The sequence below is a fragment of the Pipistrellus hanaki genome (genome assembly GCF_964339955.1).
Source record: "Pipistrellus hanaki genome assembly, chromosome: 2".
Classification (NCBI taxonomy): Eukaryota; Metazoa; Chordata; class Mammalia; order Chiroptera; family Vespertilionidae; genus Pipistrellus; species Pipistrellus hanaki.
The window spans coordinates 19,421,841-19,445,702 of NC_140504.1; the positions used below are offsets into that span (position 1 = coordinate 19,421,841).

The following is a 23,862-nucleotide window of genomic DNA, read 5'->3' on the forward strand; positions in this document are numbered from 1 at the left end:
ATACTGGGCTGCTGGAGTGAGTCACCAGGAGCCTGTCCCTGACCGAGTTCTCTGCTACCCAAGGTCTTGTGCTGTCCCCTTGTGGTGAGGACAGACTGGGTCAGCTCCCGCACTCACCATCTCTTCCCCCTGTGAGAGCAGGGGCTGCAGGGCTGGTCTTAAGGAGCGAGTCCATGAAACAGCTTGTGAGGGCCTGGATGGCCTCCTGGTCCTTGGGCACTGAATGCCGGTTATGTACTCTCCAGGGTGGCATGGCTCTGGGCTGTGGACTTGGTCTTGGCCTGGAGACCCAGGGAAGCAGACAGCCTCAACAAAGAAAGCCAGCCCCTGGGAGCTAGATGCTTGGAAAGGAGCATGAACTGCTCCAGGCCTTTGTACAATAGAAACTTTTAGCCAGAGTAGTCTCCATGAATTCTTGTGAAATGACTCCAATTAGTCTCTGTGACCAACAGTCATTTGCTGAGTAGTTACTCTTCCGGGTCCCTGGTTAAGACAGGTCATAAAGAGTTGTAAACAAAGGCCAGTCTCAGCTCTGATGGGAGTCAAGTTAGAGAACGAGGCAGGGATAAGAGACTTATCAGCCTATGAGTTTTCATTGCTCAAGGAATGACACAGGCAGGAAGAGGCACCATTGTTTGGGGGAAAAGCCAGATCCACTGAGGATACCACGTCAGGTCAGCTCTTCTGATTGGTGGGAATGGGGCTGTGCCTAAGGAAGAGATACTAGTGAAATCTATCAAGTTACCTCCTACCCTGTGCCAGTGTCCTTTATGTATCTCACTAATCCTCACAACATTCATGCCAGGGGAGTGTCATCGATGTCTACCCACAGATGAGGGGACTTAAGCTCAGAGGAGTTCAGCAATACTGCCCAAGGCCTCACAGCACCGAGCAGGAAGACTGGGCTTCTAAAGTAGGTCAATCTAAGTCCAAGAACCATGTTTATTCCACCACCCCCTGCCAAGGAGGAAAGGTACCAGACTTGACCAGGTACCATGGGGGCTGAATTTGAAGCAGCTTCCAAAGCAAGCCACAGCTGCTTCTAGGAAGCAAGGGCGCCAGCAGGGAAAAGCTGGTGGCCTCAGGTGGTCTGAGCACAACCCTGACAGTTGGAGGTGGAGTCACGTGATTACTTGGATCCATCCAGGGTGTGGACAGCTTGCAAGCACAGTGGGCGGGCTGAGCCGAGCTGGGGCATTGGCATGACTGCTGGACAAGGTTCACACAGCTGGTGAGCTGCACCCACTGCCCTGGAGAAAAGACCTCTGATGACTTCAGATCTCATTAAGTGGGTGTTTCATAAAGAGGACAGGGATCCCAGGCTTGGATATGGAAGGATTTGGTTACAAAGCTGGGCTGGTGATGGATACACAATGTAAATGGATGGGCTCTGGGTTTCAGTCCTGGCTCATCTACTTACTAGGTATGTGAAATCAACTCCTCACGGACTTCCCCACTACTGTAGCATTTTAAAAAGATGTTAAATGTGTGTGTGTGTGTGTGTGTGTGTGTGTGTGTGTGTATATATATATATATATGAAACAGAATGCCACCTGGAACATAGTGCTTATCTTATGTGAAGTAGAGGTTGCTATCTGTATTTTTCTGTCAGCAGAACTCAGCAAAGATATGTACCTTTAGAGTTATCAAAGGTTCAAGCCTGGGTTAAGACCTAAATGAGGCCTAAGTGGGCATGTCTAAAGACACTCGTGGTCCTTTGGAAACAGACCAATCCTGATTGAGTTCAGAACAAGGCTTGCCAGTCAGCTGATGAGAGATTTAGTGAAAGATCTTCTATTACATGTAGCTGAACAGTGACCTCTAGTGGCACAAGTATTTATTATTACTACGTATCTTTTTTTTAAATTTTCTTTATTGATTAAGGTATCACATATTTGTCCTCAACCCCCCATTCCAATCCCCCCCCCAACTCATGTTCCCCACCCCCTATTGTCCTCCACCACTGATTAGGCTCATATGTATGCACATAAGTCCTTTGGTTAATCTCTCCCTTTTATCCCCACCCTCCTTTAAGGTCCAACAGTCTGATGCATCAGTACTTCGTTGGGCCACCTGTTGCCTTCAATACTGCAGTGATTCTTCTTGGCATTGACTCCACGAGACGTTGAAAGGTGATGCGAGGAATCTGACCCCATGCCTGATGAATAGCACTGTCCAGTTCTGTGAGATTTGATGGTTGAGGAACCAGCTGCCTGATGGCTCTTTTAACTTTGTCCCACAAGTGCTCAATTGGATGGAGATGGTGATTGTGGGGGCCACCTAAGCAAGGTAAAGTCTCCCTCATGTTCTTGAAACCACTCCTGCACAATAGGAGCACTGTGGCATGGCGCATTGTCTTGTTGGAAGAAGCCATCTCCATTGGGATACACCATCAACATGATAGGATGAACTTGATCAGCAATGATACTTAGGTATGTTGTGCTATTCAGAAGTTGTTCCACATGAATTAAAGGGCCCAAATCATGCCAGGAAAACATGCCTCAAACCATAAAACTGCCCCCACCAGTTTGAAGGGTTGTATCATGCATGTGGGGTGCATGCTTTCATGCTGTTTTTGAGAAATTCTCACTCTGCCATCTACAGGATGCAACTGGAAACATGATTCATTGGACCACATGACTTTTTTTTCCCAATGCTCGACTGTCCAATCCTTGTATTCCTGTGTGAATTGGAGACGTTTTATCTTGGTAACTGCAGACAGCAAAGGTGTTCGAACAGGCCTTCAACTTCCATATCCCATCCGATGCAGTGTACGGCTAATTTGCCTACAAATGTCAGGTGGTCATAATAATCTGGCCACTCAGTGTATATAAACACATATATACTTATATCAAAAGAGATATGAAGCAAGTGTAGCAAAATATTAACTGTTAATGAATCTTAGGTAATGAATATAAGGGTATTGGTTGTGCTACTCTCGCAGTTTCCTTAGAGAGTTGAAATTTATTAAACTATATTAGGAAAAACAAACTTCCCCCAAACAAAAATGTCAATGTCATGAAAGACAAAGTGAGGCACTATTTCAGATCAAAGGAGACTGACTAAAGGCAACATGTGATTCTAGATTGAAGCCTGGGCCAGAAAAGGCCGTTAGTAGGAAAATTGGCAGTGTTTGAAAAAGGTCAGTAAATTATGGTTTTGGTCAATATGTTCATTTCTTGACTTGGATAATTACATTGTGGATGTGCAAGACAATGTCTTTGTTTTTAGGAAGCACACACTGACATACTTAGAGGTAATGGGACATCTTGACCACATAGTACTCTCAAAAATATCAGAAAACTCACGACGTATATGCACACAGATATTTGGAGAGACAGTGATGGAACAAGTGTGGTTAGATGATAGCATTTGGGGAATCTGAGTGAAGAATATGTTTCTTGTACTATTTTTGCAACTATTTTATGTCTGAAACTAGAGACCCCGTGCACAAATTTGTGCAAAGGTGGGGTCCCTTAGACTGGCCAGCAATCAGGGTGAATAGGGGCCATCTCGCCCACTCCCAATCGGGGTCAGCCAGCTGAGGGGAGGGACCACAGGAGGTTGGCCGGCTGCAGAAGGTTGGCCATGGGAGCGCACTGACCACCAAGGGGCAGCTCCTGTGTTGAGTGTCTACCCCATGGTGGTCAGTGCGCATCATAGCAACTGGTTCCGTCATAATGGTTGCTTAGGCTTTTATATATATAGATTACTCAAAATGAAAGTTCTTGTTACATGTTCACTTCATATTCTCATTCTCTCTTGTCTCTCAAGCCCACCTCTTTCCCCACTCCCTTTGTGCCCCAGGTGCACACACACTCTCTGTCACACCCTTGCCTTTCCCTCTCTCTTTCCCCCACCTGCATTCTCTCCACCTTTCTTTTTTCCTAAGCTCTTAGGGCCCTTCTTTGGCCTCTGTAACTTGTTTCCTGAGTCCAAACAGCCCAGTTGGCTTCACTTCTTCCACAATTCATTTATTCTAGGTATATCGCTTTCATGACATTTAACATTTGCAATTTGAATATTTTCAAGTAAGTCAAAAGTGGATTTGCTGATATTAACTGTGCATAAAATGTGGTCAGCTAGGAATGGAGAACCTGGCTCATAAATTTCAGCATGGCGCTGTTCACTGTTACTCTATGTTGCAGTAATTATCAAGTGAGTAAAACTTGGTTTGTTTGATAAGATCCAAGAAAATGGATCAATGAAGCAATGCAAGAGCTGCTCGAGGGAGAAATGCCAGTTTTGTCAGTGGTGGTTGGGGTGGTCTCTGGCCAAAGATAGCCCTAGCTAGAGACAGCATTCTGTGGCCCCAGTTCTTGTCCTACTTATAGGGAAAAGATCAATTAAGAAAAAACAAATAACAGCAAAAGCAGGCAAGGGTTTATTTGTAGGGAAGAAATACACTCAGAACCTGAGGAGGCAACTCAGCTGGCCAAAACCAAATGATGTGCCACGATATTTGGAAGTTCAGAGGATCTATTCCCCTAAGCTGGAATACCCCTCAGTGAATCTCCCCACCTCCTACTTCCACCACACACACACACCACACACACACACACACACACACACACACACACACACACACACGCCAAAAATAAAAGGCTCCTTCACCTAAATGTTATGCCACTAGGTAGACCACATCCTGGAGGGGCTCTGAATCATCTTTCCTTATCACCCAGGGGCCTGGTGCCTCCACTGTCTATTTTTGGTTTGTCTCATCTCACACGTATCCCCTCTAAGCCCTACCTACCACCTCTCCCAGTTCCTATCTACCTAGCTGCCTACTCAAACAGTTTGAAAAGGTTAATCCTATTATACTGTGGTTAACTAGGAGATGTAGGGAAAGAACCAATTTGATTTTTAACTGACCCAGGAGCCTATACACACAATACCACATTCACAGATGAAGGGTTCATTAAGTCTTGATTGTCTTCTGAGATGTCAGGGTCTACTGCAAGGGCCAGGCAGGTAACATCACTGAACAAAAGGAGCATTTCTCAAGAAAAATACCCTTATTAGCACACTGGTAATGCAAATGGGCATTTGCCTTCAGTGTTCCAATTATGAGGGAGTAGAAGGAACTGTAATGCACTGGAGTGCACACTCCCCAACTTTGGGTTACTTGGGCCAGTCAATCGTTGCTTTGAGGAACTGACTGTAGATCTCATGTCTTCTTATTTTTAAAAAGAAGCTGGAAGTCTAGGTCTTTATGTTACTATTTCCAACTTCAAAATGTTAGCAGCTAGTTCACTTAAAACAGTCATTGCACATCTAAAGACACATGCAAACTAGGATTTGGCCCATGGCTCACCAGTTTGTTACTCCTGGGCTCTTGGCCAAGTATGTTAAACTTGCAGCCTACAGCCCACATGCAACTCACAATGAATATGTGTGTGGCCCAGCCAATATAATGTTATGTAAGAAACATTTTAATAAAAATTTCATAACTTATTTTTATAATATACTGTTATACATAATAGGGTATTATGTATACTTATAATGCTTATAATCCTATCTAATAAAAGAATAATATGCAAATTAACCATCACTCTGCTACATCCACCAGTCATGCCCATCAGCCACACCCATCAGCCAATCAGAACAAGTATGCAAATAAACCCAACCAAGATGGCTATAGCCACAGAGAGCAGGAGGGAGGCTTGGGTTTCCCAGGCAACAAAGGAAGCCAAGCTTTCTGCCTGCCCTTGCCAGGCCTCCACTCAAGGCTACAAAGTTTCAATTATAGAAGGTAAATAAATCCAAACAGAAATGGCTGCTGGCCACGGCAGGAGCAGGAGGCTTGGCTCTGCTCCAGGCTACAAAGTTTCAATTTTAGAAGGTAAATAAATTCCAGATACCAGGGTCTCTACGTGGGTCACCAGGGGGCATGGCCAGCCTGCAAACCACCATAGGCCCCTCACTCAGGCCACCCCATGCCCCAAGGGAATCCCCACCCTGACCCGGGACACCCTTCAAGGCAAACCAGCTGGCCCCCACCTGTGCACCAGGCCTCTAAACTATTTAATAAAATAGTAATATGCAGATTGACCATCAATCCAACACACAATATGGCTGCCCCCATGTGGTCAAAGATCCTGCCCCTATGTGGACACAAGATGGCCACCACAAGATGGCCAGCAGGAGAGGGCAGTTGGGAGGGACCAGGCCTGCAAGGGAGGAAAGTTGGAGGCGATCAATCCTGCAGGGGAGGGCAGTTAGGGGTGACCAGGCTGGCTGAGGAGGGAAGCTGGGGGCAAAGAGGCTGGCAGGGGAGCAGTTAGACATCAATCAGACTGGCATGGTAGTGTTTAGGGGGTGATAAGGCTGGCAGGCAGAAACAGTTAGGGGCAATCAGGAAGGCAGGAAGGTGAGCAGTTGGGAGCCAGCAGTCCTGGATTGTGAGAGGATGTCCGACCCCAGTGGGATCGGGCCTAAACCGGCAGTTGGACATCCCTTAAGGCACATGTGTCAAACACAAGGCCCGCGGGCCAAATCCAGCCCGCCAGGCCTTGCAATGTGGCCCGCACCGCACTGTCATCACTGCACTCCGCTGTCAGTTTATGACATTGTCAGTTTATGACTGTTCAGTAAACCATTCGGCCCACGATTTAGGCTGGATTTTAGATTTTGGCCCCTTCTCTGATTGAGTTCGACACCCCTACCTAAAGGGGTCCCAGATTGGAGAGGGTGCAGGCTGGGCTGAGGGACACCCACCCCAACCTGGCCCCATGCACGAATTTTGTGCACCAGGCCTCTAGTAGGGCAATATGCAAATTTGTCAGGATGCCATCACGTAATGAATGACCTATCAGCAGGAGGGTGGTGCAGCGAGCTATGTGTAGCAGAGAGCTACAAGCAGCAGTGGGTGGGGCAGCCAACTGAGGCAAGCAGCAGTGAGCTACTCAGGCACAGATTGGTGTGCCGGGCCACTACTTATTAATAGAACTACATTTGCTAATGACTGATTACTATAATTGTGTTGCATTCATTTCCCTTGTGCACAGGTGCACCATTTCCACTAATACTAGCAGCAAATATTTTAGCAGCTGATTCTGATTGCCACGTCATTAGTCTCATACTGACTTGTTTGGTACGCAAAACAGGAAATATTTCACTTTCGGAAAACAAGAAAAATAGGTTTATTTGCATTATGCTTATTAATTTGTGCAGTTATTCAATGTCTGGTAAATTAATGTTCAAGAAAAAATATTAATTTTTATTAAAATATTTTATTATTTTACGTTAACGATTATTCATTTATTTTAGCCCTTTGTATTCAGCATGTCTCTACTGAAATAAATTTACATTTCTGTGAAAATCGAAGCTTTTATTTATTTATTTTTTTTTTTATGGCCCACATAAACTTAAACCTTGTTTATTTGGCCTATGTTAGCCCTTGAGTTTGACATGCTTGATCTACCTCCTTTAGACTGTAAGCTCCAAGTACCTAGAAAAGCAGTTGTTCACACTTGAAAGAGTGAGGTGGGCTAGAAAGTGTCAAGAAATTAGTGGTACGTGAAATTCATTCCTCAATATTGATTGCATATCCTAATATCAGCAAAGCACTGTTGTAGGATTAGGTGAGGGGCATGCAATAGTGAACAAACTGATTTCCTGCTGTTCTCTTAAAGCTTACATTCTAATGAATAAGAAACTTGATTACTAAAATAATTTCAGATCATAAGAATTATGAAAAAATGGATGCTAAGGAATAGAATGGGATGGGATGTCTGAAAGGGCTTATTTAAGAGTGTAAAAGACCTCTTTGTTTTATATTTTTATTGATTTCAGAGAGGGAGAAGGAGAGAGACAGAAACATTAAAGATAAAAGAGAATCATCAATTAGTTGCCTCCTGCATGCCCTACATTGGGAATTCAGCCTGCAACCTGGGCTTGTGCCCTGGCGGGGAATCGAACCACAATCTCCTGGTTCATAGGTTAAAGCTCAAACACTGAGCCATACCGGCTGGGTGTAAAAGACCTCTTTGGAGGCATGACTTTACAGTGGGGACGAGAATGATGATGCTATCACATAAGATTTGGGGGAAGAGCATCCCTATCAGGGAGAACAGCAACTGCTTAGGAAGAGAATTTGAGGGAGAGGTTAGTTGAAGAGGCTGGCAAGGGTCGGCTCACAAACAGCCGGAGTCAGGGCTTTGTATTTTATGCAATGGAATGGGAAACCATCAAGTTTAAGTATTAGAACAACAGGTGATTGTTTTTAAATAGATTAGCCACTGTCTGGGAATTATAGACAGACATGCCACTTGGTAGCTGATACAGGGGGAAGGAATTTGATGACATACAAAAGCAGGCGGGGTAGGAATTTCTTCTGTACTTCGAACTAAGAATTATACTGTGCAGAGGTGACAAAACAGAAAGGTCCAGGGGACACCTGGAACCAAAGTGCCTGGTGTGGCCATGCTTGATGAAACGCATACTGTTGAGAAGTCAGATCCAATCTGAAGTAGCATTCTGCAACAGCTGTGTTTTAGAACTGTGTCTATAGGAAACAGTTTAAACCTTACGTTCTTAAATGTTTTCTTTTTATATATGTATGCTTTTATTGATTTTAGAGAGAGAGGAAGGGAGAGGGAAAGATAGAAACATTCAGGATGAGAGTCATTGATCAACTGCCTCCTGCACGCCCCCTCCTGGGGTTCACAAGTCAATGCTCAACCACTGAACACACTGGCAATACTTAAATGTTTCCTAATAGGAATTGTTTGGATGGCAGGAGTAAAAATAGAACTGCCTTATGTTTGTCTAATACATATACCATACAAAATGCTGCGAGGTAAGGACCAACTTGCAGACAAGAGGTTAAATGACTTGCCAAGTTACCTTAGTAGAGGAATGACTTGAGCAAGTCCATGTTTTTCATCCCGGAAACAGGCCAAGTTCAAATGTTTACAAATATTGCCACGCTGTGACTTCCAGCCACACAAATAGCTCCTCTATGAGATACAAGGGTATCAAGGCCCACACAATGAATGCTCCGCCCCTTCCAATTTTCCCAGTGGGTTAAGTGATGGTTTTCCTTATCAACCCCTACATACCTTCTGTCTCTATAGCTCAACTAAGATCTCAATATGCCTGTGCTTTTAACATAATTCTTGAACAATCTGGATTAAAACACACACACACACACACACACACACACACACACACACACAACCACCCTTGATCTTCACAATTATTTTTTACAGCCCAAAGTGAATTAATAGCTCTTAGGACAACAAATACTATTTTAAAAATTAGCTTGTTTTGGAAATTTTCCTGAAAGCTAACTATAAATTTTTAAATGAGACTTTTGATGCAGGCTGTGGGCATTAGTAATGGGGTTAATTTCTGATGGTAACAGTGACATTATTATAAGTCAAAACTTAGAATTTCAATAAGGAGGTACTCATTTTTATGATCACTTTGCTTTAAAATGGAAAACTGGTTAGGAATTTCACTTGTCTTCCTGAAGGATTAAGATACTATTTTAGCACAAGCTGGTATGTTCAGTGGTTAGAGCATAGGGCTGTGGCCTGAGGTTGCCATGGGTTCCATTCCAGTTAAGGGCATGTACCTCAGTTGCAGGCTCAATCCTCAGCCCCAATCAGAGTATGAGCAGGAAGCAACCAATCTGTGTGTCTCTCTCACATCCATGTTTCTATCTCTTCCGCTTCCTTCCATTTTCTCTAAAAATAAGAAAAATATCCTTGGGTGAGGATTAACAAACAAAAAAGCTACCGATTGCAAAGGACAAAGGTAACATTTTATAACATTAAAGGAATTGTATTAAGAATTAGAATCATGCCCTGGCCAGGTAGCTCAGTTGGCTAATGTCACCCCAATATGCTAAGGTTGTGGGTTTGATTCCCCAGAGTACATACAAGAAGCAACCAATGAATGCATAAACAGGTAGAACAACAAACTTTTGTTTATCTCTCCCCTCTCTAATATTAATAATAAAAAAGGGAAAGAAAAAAATTGAAGCCATTAAGACAAATACTAAACAGCTTATATGCATTAGGTTAACAGCTGTAGTAGGAAACAAAGGTATAAGAACATGTGGATACAATCGGGGAACATATATACAAGGCTGTCAAGGTGGACCAATAAACGGTTTTCAAACCTAAATTTGATGCAGACTTATAAGTTTACAATACAGGGGACAAAAAAATGCATGTTCAGTGACACCATAGGGTTATAACCAGCAAACTCAGAATATGGAAAATTCCTCAAGACAAATGATCCAATTCTTTAACCACCAGGGGGCAGACACTCAACACAGGAGCTGCCCCCTGGTGGTCAGCACACTTCATGGGGAGCCCTACTCAGCCAGAATCTGGCTCAAGGCTGGAGAGCTGTGGCAGTGACAGGAGCCTCTCCCACCTCCACAGCAAAGGTAAGGATGTCTGCCTAGGGCTTCCAAACTGCGAGGGCAGAGACTGGGTTGAGAGAACCCCACCCCCAGTGCACAAATCTCATGCACGGGTCCTCTAGTGCAACTATAAAATACAGCAATATTTTATTACAGCCTTTTAAAATCTCTAAATTCACTTCCAAAGTATTGGGAAAAGAATTCTCAATGTAACTTGAAAAAAAGTTCATTTGGATACACAATGGCATTTTCAAAACTTCATTTTCCTAGTGTCCAGATTTTACTTTATCAGCCAATCAGGTTCTGAGGGCCTCACCTCATTATTGCATTATCCTAGCCTAGATAAAAATCACTAAATATATAAATTAAAAAAAAAAAAAAAACTTTGAAGCTCAATAGTTGGATCTGATTCACTGTCATGTTAAAAGTTTGGTTTTGCTCCTGAGGACAGTTCATTTTAGACAGTTCTTAAAACTGACTTATCATTTAATGTTACACTCCCATTTTTTCCCATATATACAGAGAAGACTAAGAATTGTATAATCTCAAACTAGCTAATAAATTTGCCAGAAAATCAGTATAGCCATTTTACTATTAAAATTTTGCTCATTTAAATAATTTATTTAATAAAATATTTGAGGCAGTTTAGAAAAACAAGATTTGTATTTTATTTCCTTGTAAAAATCTTTACACATGCAGACAAACCAGTGTTAAGAAAGTATTCACCATTATTTAAACAAATAACCACTTAAATAGAACAGTGTCTGCAATTTTATCTGTATAAAAATAAGGTACATTTTTACAGAATTCTCACTCCAGTTCTTATAGCAATAAACAATACACAACTATAATAAGAACAATTGAACCTGACCATGGTTTTCAATTAGATACTGCTAGCGCATTTTAATGTGCAAAAAAAAAAAAAAAAAAAAAATTAAAAAAAATAACATAGTTCTTTTCAAGAGAAAATGTCCTCAGTGTTTCTAGAGACCTAGAGGGTTTTAAGAAATCAAATCCTGATCAGTTTGCTTTTAATGTTTTGATTGTGAGTCCATACATCACACTGTAGATAGGCAAAACCAGGAATTGATGCAGGCTCAACCGAAAAAAGTCAGCGCCTGTGCCTGCCATGTCCTGAGCGGCTGCCACCATGATGCTTGCTTTTGTGGGACCTCTCAAAGGAGCGAGATCTTTCACGCCTGTCCCTATGATGTCCCCTTTCATGCCTGTGTTTCTTGGCAGCATCTGAGTGATCCCGAGACTTGCTTTGAGATCGAGAACGAGACTTTTTCCTTTTATGACCATGTCTGTTTGAACTTTTTAAATCATCTCTGGTATGCTTGGCCTTAAGGTGAGGAGAACCATGATTATGATGTCTTCTTGGGCTTTCACTGTGACTGCGGGACCTGCTTCTTGACCTCGAACTGTATGTTCCAGATCGACTCCGCCTATTATTGTAACTTAAATAATAAAAAGTTGAGATTTAGATTCAACTTCTGCTGAAAACAAATTATCTCGATGGTGTTCATAACAGGTTCACAACAAAACTATCAGGCCTGTATTCACAACTGGCCAGACCAAGACTTTTATTATATTTCTCCCCCTCACTACCTTTCCTCGAGCCTATATTAGACAAATCTTAAACAAATGTAAATAATGTCTATATGCTAAGTAGAGTAATTTGCAAGTTTTAGATGATATTCTAGATAGCCATGCGTTTTATTAAGTATTTTCATACATGAAAAAGAGCACAACCTAATTATAAAGCTAATTAGAAGATTCTTTGGCTACGGTTGATTTATTGGCTAATAAATGATTAATGAAATAGTCCATTTTCTAACTGAAATCAGAAAGAACATTTTTTCACACCTAATTTGTTCAATTTTTTTAAGAGTAATTTTTTAAACATTCCAAATAAGTTTTTCGAAGAGACTATTTTACTTACTGTCTTCTTGGAGTATGTGATCTAGAATGTGATCGTGTTCTTGACCTTGATCGACTTGCACTTCTGCTATTTCTACTTCTCTTGCTGTCTTTTCTTACACTTTAAAAAACACAAAACAAAAACCCAAACAAATCAGTATATTAGTTACGTACTTAGTGTGTTAGAAGTTAATCACATATAAGATTCCTGGGGCCAGTTCTAAATCAAGTATACTCACCCATTATAAGGGCTTTTGGAAGCCTGCTGTCTGTCTTCAGGTTCTTTTTTGACCATCTTCACATTAACAGAGATTGGCGACTTCTCTTCAGCCTTTACTTCTCTTGGTGATGCTTACACAAACATAATAAAGACATGTTAACTACTGGATTTAACAGAGGGCCAAAAGTTGTTTGAACATATAATTTAAGTATTACGCCTTCAAGTATGTCTTTAGTTGACTGTTAAAGAGAAAATAGTAATGGCTTCTTAATATCATCTTTTCCTTGCAAATGTTAAATGCTAGAACATTCTAATAACCCCACATTTTCAGTGCCCACCTCATTTCAATTCTGAACAAATCTTACATGGTTTAGAGGCTGGAGAAAATCCACCAAGGGTTGAAAGGGCTGGAGTTCCATCAGGATTCAATCCCTTTGCTTTTAATTTTGCTTCTTGTAAGGCCACTTTTCTTTTCTCTACTTCTTTTTCCAGCAATTCATAGTTTGGCTGTTGGTAGGAAAATGAAGTTAGTATTGCTCCTTTGCAGTTTAGAGTGTTACCACTGAGAAAGTTATTAGCACAATCACTAGTAATCAGAATTACCTTTTTCCTGGTATAAAGCCTAAGAGTTTCTACACAGATATCCTGGATCTCCTCTTCAGTAGTACCAAAGAGGAGAAACCAATGGGGACGAGTTGGCAATGGAATCTAAATCAGGAAAAGAGAGAGGTTTAGATAAAATGTTTACAGTTTTTTATTAGGACTAACTTATCCCATAGACCAAAATAGGCTATCTAAACCTACCTGAAGAGCTCTAGCTGCAAGGTAGATGCAAGCACAAGCTATAGTCTCTGGTTGAAATCGAACAAATACATTGGTTCGAAGACTGTCATTCATATAATTCCTGAAAGAAATTTTAATCATAAGCTCTGGACATAAACCAGTTCTAAAGCTTACATAAAATTGGAGACTCAATCTACTTTATTCTTTTTTCTTCTCTTTCTTCATATTCTAGCAAATAACAATTCTTAACTCAAAAATCAGAGAGATAAGAATTTAACACTAGAACAATTCTTCAGCTTTCCTATGACTAAATTCCTTTAAAATAATTTTATTATTCCAAATAGAACATACATGTAAAATTTTAAAACTATATTTTTAGGAAAATCAATGCACTAAAAGTCAATTCTGAATAATTAGCTCCAGAAATGATAAACCACTCCAACAATACTTCAAGCCATTAATTATTGACCATCTCTCCTTTATCCACAATGAAAAGCAGTGTCAACCAAGTTCTTTAAAAAAAATTCAAAGTACTGTGACAGGGGTAAAAAGGTAAGCACTCACCAAGTTATATTAAGAAAACTAAGTACTTCAGAAAATCTAGACAGGCAAGTGAAGAGCAATAAATTTATAAAACAGCCTTGGTTATATACCTTTCTTGAGACTAAGTACAAATAAAAGCAATTAACTATTTCAGTTAATAAATTCTTGATTTCTTAAGTAGTGAACCCTCCCCCACAACATTCCTGAAGTATTGAAAAAATTTTTACAAACTGTTTAAAAGGTTAAACTACAAGGTTGTTTCTTAAAAATCCTTACTGTAACTGCTAAAATCTGTTTTACAAAACATATATTAAAAATGTCATGCATTTTATAAAAGCAGTGAGACTTTTCCATTATTAATATTTACTAAATTCAAAAGAAGCATGGCAGTAATAAGCCCAGAACATAAAAATTAAGCCCTGTACACCTATTATTGTCTTTGAGACAGTAGTTATGTCTGGACTTAAAATCCTTGTTTTACTTTACCTTTAAATAAGCTAGTACTCCAAATCACATATCTGCATTTCAAAAGTCCAAGTTATAAAGTGCTTTGAAAAATCAAGTACTTAATTTTGTTATTGTCTGCAATAGCCCAGCAGCTAGAAATTCATCCAGAATGGAAATGGTGCCCATTTTAAGCTATAAGTTGTAGCTTCCTTTGGTAGAATTCATGCTATACATATTGAAAATTGAAATCTAGTCAAACTCCTAACAAAAAAAAAATCACTTAATTCATAATGGTTGTATAACAATCTATCAAAAATGAACTATTCATTTTGATAGTTACAGGTATACATTCAGTACAAAGGCATGTTGAATAGTTACTTCTAGAAGCAAATATACAAATCCTTTTGACACCCCGACAGAACTAGAAGATGCTGCCAGATGGATATGGACCACTTCAGTGAATCTCGGATGAGAGCTTGCACTGGATTGGCTGGAGAGCAGGGCAGCCAATCAGGCCATCCTGAGGTCATGGGCTGAAGTGCAGAGGGCAGAGTTCTATGACTTACCATCATGGACTACCCTTTAATTAAAGAGTAGAAAAAAGAACAAAGTTAAATTGAGTTCTCCATTAAAAATAATTAGTCAAGCCAAGAAAACAGGAAGCAGAAATAAGCATTATTTACCTTTTGATTAAAAAACAAAAAGAACAAAAAGCACCAAAAGAAACTCATCTCATTATTTTGGAAAGGGAAAATGAAACTTACTTTATTTCTGCTTCTGTTTTCCTGACTAGGAAAAAAATGTAAAAAAAAAACACAAAACAACTTACCAGGCAGTTTGAACCAGGGTTTGATTACGTTCACATTCTAAGACTTGTAAATACATAAAAATGATCTGAAGGACAAGGGGAAAAAACTCAGTTTAGCACATTGTTGGTTCTTTCAGAGTACAGAGTTCAATGCATATAAACAACTGAAAATGTTAGGTTCAAGTTTTAATTCTTCTATAAACTACTTAAATAATACAGACCAATCTAAAATGTATCTAAATCAATGTGGATTGTTACACTATTAGATTCCATAAAATTGTTTTAAAATGTTTCAAGATTGTACAAGGAAAAAACTTGGGAGTTATTTCAATAAAAAACAATACTAATTTTTCATGGATACTAAGTGGCGGGCACTGTGTCCTGCAAGTAAGATTATAGCATTTAATTTCCCAAGATACAATTCTGCGTGTCCCAAACCCTAAACACTATGTTTTAAAAGTTATACAATAGGTATGATACTTTGCAATACTCTGAGTGGGTATTAAAATAAGTAATCAAACACTGAATATTTTTTTATTATAGTTTATCACATTATATATAAAAATAGCTTTACCTCAGTTCAGATGAGGTATTTTAGGACCTGTATTTCAATTTTAGAGATGTGAGATCTAAGAACAGAGATATCTGCCAAGGTCACATAGCTAATGGCAGAGACAAGTTTCTATTGCAGATAGTTCTGCTTTTAGGATACCCATTCTATTAACTATTTTGCTGTTACTTATGTCAGTCACATGCAAGCCAAGACTTGCTAGAGAAACCTTTGAATATTCAGAAACAGTAACCGTAAGCAGCCAACACAGCCTGAACATTTTACTATGCAACAGGTAGCATGCCAGACATTTTTGTGCATATATACACACCACACTTATTCCTTGGAATGAGTCATTTCATACACTTCCTTTCTAGGTAGGGAAAACTGGGTTAACCATAAAGGCAAAAAGAACTTATCTATGCCTACACAACAGTAAAATTTTGAACCTGTCTTTTTTACTCCCATTTTTCTGGTAAATTTCAAAATCCAAAAGGTCGCATTTAAAAGCCAAGGTTAACTCTCAAATATAAACATATATTCATGTAAAATCAAAGTTTAAAAAAAAAAACCCTAATACTTACGAATATAATTTCTGTACTCTGTAACTCACCTTATGAGGATGCTTGACATGAACACAAAATCCCAACTCCTTTAGCACCCTCCTCTCTGCTTTGATAACTTGATTTTTGGTGTTAATGTAGTTCTGATCAAGGATGAGGGGGCTTGGAGTCCTATAGTTTGTAAGAAATAAAATCAAAACTGTTTTGCACATCCAAAAAATTTTATTTGTGGCATCTCCGTTTTCCCTTCCAACCAACTATTGGCAACAGAAACCAGCTTTTTAAACTCCTGCAAACAAGTTAAGGCATTAATCTTGTGCTGTCCAAGTTATGCTAATTAAATATATACTTTCTAGACTAAATTCCTATAGAAACTAACTCAACCCTGCAATGAAAATACTTCGCTCTACATCTCTTAGATTTATCCTAGGTTCTTTCCTATGGATACTTTGGATATATATGCTGCTTAGCATCAGTAACAGCTTATCACAAATCCCATTAGTCTCCAGACTCTGCAATGACAAACGAATGTGCTCCTGAAAATATTTACTATAAGACCTCATAGGATTATAGTGATTTTACTCATTTTATAAAATATCAACTCTTGGTTACTTTATGGCCAAAATTAAAATTAAGGGGGAAAATGTTGGGTAGCTAATTCAGATTTCTCCCAAAAATGGGCAACTGTTTAAGCAAATTGTTCTAAGACTCTATTTCTGTTAAAGAAAATAATCCGGAAACTACAGATTTAGTTTAATTACCAAAATAGTTTATAAAATTAAATCAGACTAAAAATTAAGTGATAAATAAAAACCATGCCTAAATTTGGTTGAGTTGTAGTTATTAGGCAGTATATTTAGCAATGCAAGAGAAGGGAAGACCATAATGAGGTAACAAAGACAACACTCAAGTCTATGTGCTGATTAAAGTTTGATAGCTTCTGAAGTTATGATGCAGAGAAGACTATCGATCAGAAGACTATCGATCAGAAGACTATCGATGCTTTAGAAACAGCACATTCAATTAAAAGACTATCTTATTTAAGTCTTGAAATGAAAAACCGGTTTCTTACTTTTATTTAAATCTTATGTTCAAAATTAGCTTCTTACTGAGAATTTTCTTTTTTTTGGTCAAGACTTGGGACTTTTCATTTATAAGCCCATAAAATGTCCTCGTGTCCTTTATTTTTAGATTGAACAAAAAAAATGTTTTTGTTCAATATTATTAAAAATATTGATTATATGATATATACATACATGTAGGATATTTAAATATTTTCCCCATACTCAATTATCAGCCAAAAGATTCAAGAGTTTCTGTCCTGGGCAGAACACATCATCTACTTTAAAAAGAGAATAATTCTGAATATTATCCCAACTCACAACTCCTTTACCATGCACAGCAAATCCAGAAAAATGAAAGCTAACACATTAAAATCAAAAAACAATTTAAATACATCCTCTTAGATAACAATGTGAAATAAGCTGCATTAACTACCTCTGTAATGATGTTATAAGAGTAGAAATCACTTATTTTCTCACATTTCATTTAAAAAGATGAAAACTAGAATGCTTGCTAGGCTATTTCAATTTTTTTAAATCAAATTGTATAAAAACAAGACAAAAGCTGGCAAGCTGACAAAATGGAAAATAGCTGTTAAGATTAACAATGCTGAAAATGGCCTTCACTCAGTTCAATTCCTATTACAAATATAAAAGGTGTTAGGAATGAGGCCATCATCAATGAATCCATTCTTATTAGGACAATAGGCTACAAATTAACTATTCTTTGGAGAGGGGAAAATCAAATTTACCACAAGAGCAATAAAGGTATACATGATTATCTCAAAGAACTTAATGTTTATTATTTTTCAGGTTTCATGACAGGAAATTTAGAAGTTAAATCCACCTCAGACTAATGTCTCCCTCAACAGGCATTAGGAGAAAGGAGACATTCAAGTGTTACGGGGGCAGCCAGAACTTTAACTTATAACCCACTGCAATTGGGACAGCAAAACTGCATCCTTAGGAACTATATAAAAGCAGTTTTGTCTCATTTCCCATTTCTTTTGAGTAAACTCATTTACACATCTTATTAAGCTTGCTTTAAAAGTTTCCTTCAAATTCTGTTAAAATTCATTTTTCTTATAATTAACCAGCTAAACAAACGTTTGTTCAAATTATGGCTATTCTCTGGTGGTAAGTCAGGCTTAATTAACAATTCTGCTTAAACCACCTGTTATTTTCCATCTACTCTGCCACAATCTTCACTTTGCCTCTATTTTCCTGCTCAATACACAGAAATCTGCAATAGTACTTCAAAGGATCATTCCAATAACATCAAATGATTAAGAAAACTAAATCCATTATTCACTATTTAATTCAACTACATACTCAACTTTTTGCTTAGGCTTACTAATACCTAGTTTTCAAAGTTAACTTTGTGGGTGTATAATCTAACCTTCATTTTTGTGCAGAATTGGTTTTACCTCACAAATCAAGTAAGGCTCAATAAATGTGTAATTTACAACTTATATTTTGTAGAAGAAAAACGTGTTCAGATCAATAAAAGGTTCAAGAAAACTGTAAGCAAATAATTTCTTTATATATTTTTTAATATATTTTATTGACTTTTTACAGAGAGTAAGGGAGAGAGAGAGCCAGAAACGTCGATGAGAGAGAAACATGAGAGAGAAACATCGACCAGCTGCCTCCTGCACACCCCCTTACTGGGGATGTGCCTGCAACCAATGTACATGCCCTTGACCGGAATCGAACCTGGGACCCTTCAGTCTGCAGACCGACGCTCTACCACTGAGCCAAACCAGTTTCGGCAGTAATCTCTTTATATTAACATAGTATCAATTAGTACTTTCTGTAGCAACAAGCACATTAAATTGAATTAAGGTTTGTTAGAATGTCTTCCTCTCCAATTATGTTAAATCTCCTTTCTGAGAAAAGATTGAAGAGGTGGCATTTTAAAAAGTCTCTTAAAAAATAAATCATCTATTAAGAGAGGGGGGAAAAATTGTTGTCAACTAACAACCAAATCTAACTCTACCTTCCCGGCTTTAAAGTTTGTCATTCTTTTCAAATTAATTTATATAAAAAGAACAATTTTCAAATTTTAGTCTTAGTAGGAAATTTTGGGTTTTGGTCATTGGAAGTTTATTTTTCTGCCCTCTTAGGACAGCTATTTTTCTGTTAGCATACACCTTGAAGAAATTAGGATCAGGAGATGCAAACATGGTTAAGTTTCACTCATGTAGTATGAAAACTAGTTCTTCAAGGAACTATAATTTACAAAGAGGCAGACTCCTGCTCAATACACAGAAATCTGCAATACTACTTCAAAGGATCATTCTTTTTTTTTTTTTTTTTTTTTTTTTTAGCAGATCCTTTTAAATCAAAGTGAAGACCACCATAAGAGCCATAAAATAAAACTGTGGAGGCTGAACTTATGACCCTTCCAACTTTCATCCATAATCTATATACATGTTGAAATCACCACACCATATGTACCAATGAGAGTGGCTGCACTGGTCTGAAGGTGTCTTCTTTTAGACAAACAAGCCTTATTTTTTTTAAGTTGTAAATTACACGTTTATTGAGCCTTTCCTCGAAATCACAGAAAACCCTATTTGCTGTGAATATGTTCCACCCCAAAAGCAACTTATAATTGGAAACTATTAAATTCAGCCATTTATTTTGAGTTTAAAGACAATTACTAAACTACCAAAAAAGTCAAAGGGGGAAAACAGTCAAATATTACAGAATGTGGCTTGGGAACTACTACTTTCTAAAAGTTTACCTGGTAATTTTAACGTGTAGCCAGAACTGAAAACAATGATCTAAGGCTACAAAAATGACTCCTCCTTTGTAATTTTCTAGTTCACACTACAATAAAGCTTTCATAAACTTCACTAAAATAACATTAAAATAAACTGACATTTTAACAACTAAAGTATAATACTGATACTTTCTAATGACATTAATCTATGAAAGAAAATATTAAGCTACAGTTATAATAACTTGGACAGCAAAGATTAAAGCTTATAACAAGAAACAGGAGTTTTTCTAAATGGTTCAGCAGTGGCCAACCTGTTAGTCCCCGATTCCAGTGACCTATTCTCAGAGCACTGGCTTCTCCTTGGGGATTTTCCATACTTCACTCACTGTTGCCATGACGACAGCTTCATCGCTATGTACCACTCCACATCACCCAGGCTTTGGTAAATGTAGCTGGTCGCTGTATAGTCGGTTGCAAGGGAAAAAAGAGTTGAAGTTAATAACATATACAAGTTACATGTCTGAGTAAACTTGTAATATGCATAGAAACTTTTACATCCTGCTTTTAAAAAAAAGGCTTCCATGCAATTAACTTCTTTTAAATTTCATGCGATAGTCAGTTCTAAGATTGAGACAAAAATCAGTCTCTCCATAATGACCCCCCAAAAAAACCAGTTACAGACACAAAAGTCAGGTGAAATGTTTTACATTCCAGGATTTTTATGGTTAAGAACTACTCTCTGAGATGGAGGAAGAATGCTCTAAGGCTCACAGAAAAATTTCAAAGTAGATAATCATTATTAAGTATTAAGAGTTGGCTCAATGGTTCAAAGAATAGAAAGCTATTTCCTTTAAGCCAGCACAGAATCCTTTCACTGAAGAGCCTTTTTACTAGAGTTACTGTGTTTTAATCACCCTGAAGAATCAACAAGGTATCTAAATGTAAATTTTAATCAGACCATACTAAATACCAAATTGAAATCTTCCCAATTTCCAGGAATTCCTCACCAAGAAGCTAAAAGATATTTTTAAATGAAATAAAAAATTAGTCTATCCCTGAATATGGTTAGGGTGAATGAAGATGGCAGAAAAAAATGTAAGAAAACTGAAAAAAATATTGTGAAAACTATCTGAAGAGCAATGTTTCAGACTTTTTAACTAATTGTTTTAAGGTTACTTTTCTATTTGCTTGTCTCTGAATAGTTCTATTATGCCAAGCTACAGGTTCAGCTGATAAACACTCAGATAGACTACTAAATTGGCACTAACCAACACCCAATCCCCTAAACAACTTAAAATCCTTTTATAACTTCCTTTCAAACTCCATACAAGTTTATCAAACATCACAATTTCTTAAAAAAGTGAAGAGACCTAATCTATTCCAGCTATCTCCTTCTGCAGCATGTACTAGAAGTTACCTGAAGTGCTGCAACTAAAATTTTTGGTACTGCCTCACGTGAACATGTAAGTCCACAGAGTGTTATGATGTAGCCACACCTATAAGGCACTCTTTTGGTCTCTATTATCTTACAAGGGAAATTAAGTGGGCCTTATCTAAATATAACCCAATCAATCAAGTTATTTTTCTAACCCACTCACTGGGACTTATCTGACCAAGACAAAATACCTGTTTAATCCCTTTGACTTCAAACTTTATCATCCTGCAGTCCTTTCAGATCCGGTATATCGTAGTTCAAGGTTGAAGTACTCTAACAAAAGCCAACCTCAAGTGTTAACTGGGACTTCCGAGCAGAGAAACAACTACACAAAACTGTGCCACGCTGTTAACTTGAACTGCAGTTTAAACTTCCAGAGAGGGGTGGGGAGAAGCAACTTACAGAATACACTCACACTTGAGCCAAACGCATTCCCTTTCTTGTTTAATCTTAAGCCACAGGACTGCTTCCCAGCACTGATAGGATTGTCCATAAATGCAACTGCCTCTACAAACTTTAGATAGCTGGTTAATTGTGGGGGTTGGTTTTTGGTTAAGTAAGAGTGTGCTCCTATGTGAATTTCAACGCCTAAGTAAGTTTTCCTGTGCATGGGTTTTAACTTGAGAGGAAAGAAATGTTTTGAGTTGATGATTGGTGCGCACAGTACAGTAGCAGCAAGAGATGTTGTGCTGAATAATGCCAAATCTTACCTTTTTCCTCTTAACTGGCGTAGGTGGTGAAACACATTAATCACATCTCTTATTCTTCTAGGCGCTTCTTCGATTTTTGACGCAAGATTAATACAAGCCATGGCAACAATCTGAAAGAATCATCAGTAAAACGTGGTTGGATTATGGCTCTATCTCGGGCAGTTAGAAAAAAGTGCCCCTCCCAAAATCGAACGAACTTATTTTAAGGAAAAAACTTTATAGTTTTTTAGGACACAATTACGACAACCTTTGGTGAAATAAAATGAAGATGCCATTTCCAAGCCATAAGCTTCCGGACCACGTGAATAAACGTGATTTATTTTAATTGCTTAATTCCTTATATTCCGAGTCCGGAGTCAAGCCCAGTTTCACAGCACTTTGGAATTCGGCTGGAAATTCTAATTATCGATTAGATCCTTTTCCTGGATTCTAGGACCTAGAACATATTCCAAAAGTCCCTCCTACTTCCTGGGGAATGAGAACTAGGTACAAAGTCTTAAAGGAACCCCTTTTTTTTTCTGGGAAGGCGAGCCGCTAACTCTGACCCCCCCTTCTTCTCCGCCCCCCGCACCCCCATTTCCGGACGGAGAAGTCCTTTTCCACTCGCACCCCCGCCGTCCTTACCTCGAAACTGTGTTTGACGAAAGACTTGGAGTAGAAGAACCGATGGAACAGCACCTGCCCCGTTGCCATCGCCACCTGCAGACGAGAGGGAAGAGCGGAAGCGCAAGGGTCAGGCGGGCCCGCACCAGGCGCCGCCGCCATTTTGTGCCGCCGCCGCCGCTCGCTCCCCGTCCCTCCCCGCCGCGGGCACCGGGGGACCTCGCCTCCCGCCCACCGCCCGGCGCCGGCTGGGGCCCGGGGAGAAAGGCCGGAGAGGGCCATTCCCCGCCGCCGCCGCCGGCGTCTGGTGGGAAGGGGACACCGAGGGGGCGGGTGAAGGGGGAGAGAAGGGAAGAGGCGCGCCCGGCGGCCCGGGCCCGGGCACTGACCTGCGGCAGCCGGAGGAGGATGCCGGCGGCTTGGATGAGCTCGCAGCCCAGGATGCGCAGGTCCGTCTCGCTGGACAGGTCGAGCCCATCCTGCATGGACGGCGTGGGCGACAGCCGCTCCTCCGGGATCAGCGAGTGGTCGATGGTGAGGGAAACTTCCGAGTAGAGGCGGTCCCCGATCAGGATCCCTCCGGACGTGGTCGTCGTCGTGGTCGTGGTGGTCCCCGAGCTGGAGCCGCCCGCGCTGGGGGCCGCGGCGGCCGACGAGGCGGCAGCGGCGGCGGCGGCGGCGGTCGCTGTCGGGTGAGGGCCGGACGCCATGGTCTCCGCGAGCTGCACGCACGCCCGACGCAGCCGGAACCCGGAGCGAAACTAACCAGCGTCCTCGGCGCGACGGACGTGCCCGTGACCGCCCGCGTTCCGAGCCGCTTTACGCAGCGTGCGCTTCCGCTCTGACGTCACCACGCCCGGCGGCGCCAGCCAACGAGTCCCTCCCGGTCCCGGTCCTTCCTCCCTCCACCTCGTCCCCCGCCCCCAGCCGGCGGCGCCTCCTCCCGCGGGATCCGGGAGCTGCGGCCGCGGTGTGGGACCCTGGGGTGACCTGGGTGGCCTGTCTGCTGGGGACCCCAAAGTGGTCAGGGTGGCCCCAAGGTCTTTTCTAGCTGAAATAGATCCAAACTGCCTTGTCTGTAATGTAAGGTGATCAGACGTCCCGCTTTTG

The 23,862-nt window shown here is 40.1% G+C and overlaps 1 protein-coding gene across 2 annotated transcripts; it reads right to left on the reverse strand.

Moving 5' to 3' along the window:
- Positions 1 to 11,022: 11,022 nt before the first annotated feature.
- On the reverse strand, positions 11,023 to 23,590 carry CCNL1 (cyclin L1). Of its 2 annotated transcripts, XM_084873486.1 has the most exons (11): positions 23,142 to 23,590; positions 22,774 to 22,848; positions 22,150 to 22,259; positions 16,266 to 16,386; positions 15,124 to 15,188; positions 13,326 to 13,425; positions 13,125 to 13,229; positions 12,887 to 13,028; positions 12,541 to 12,652; positions 12,324 to 12,422; positions 11,023 to 11,838 (listed from the first exon to the last, which is right to left on the reverse strand). In XM_084873486.1, exons 1-11 carry the CDS (start codon positions 23,460 to 23,462, stop codon positions 11,490 to 11,492), a joined length of 1,599 nt encoding a protein of 532 aa, XP_084729612.1. In that variant the 5' UTR covers positions 23,463 to 23,590; the 3' UTR covers positions 11,023 to 11,489. The 2 variants fall into 2 exon arrangements, with proteins under 2 accessions (XP_084729612.1, XP_084729613.1); XM_084873487.1 differs by lacking the exons at positions 22,774 to 22,848; positions 23,142 to 23,590 and adding an exon at positions 20,391 to 20,463.
- Between the last annotated feature and the right edge of the window lie 272 nt (positions 23,591 to 23,862).

Excerpts from the sequence above, each read along its gene's own strand:
- CCNL1 (XM_084873486.1), bottom strand. The coding sequence starts at position 23,462 with ATGGCGTCCGGCCCTCACCCGACAGCGACCGCCGCCGCCGCCGCCGCT. Across the intron at positions 22,260-22,773 it reads TCGTCAAACACAGTTTCGAG|ATTGTTGCCATGGCTTGTAT; the intron begins GTAAGGACGGCG and ends TGATTCTTTCAG. Across the intron at positions 12,423-12,540 it reads TCCAAAAGCCCTTATAATGG|TGTAAGAAAAGACAGCAAGA; the intron begins GTGAGTATACTT and ends TGTTTTTTAAAG.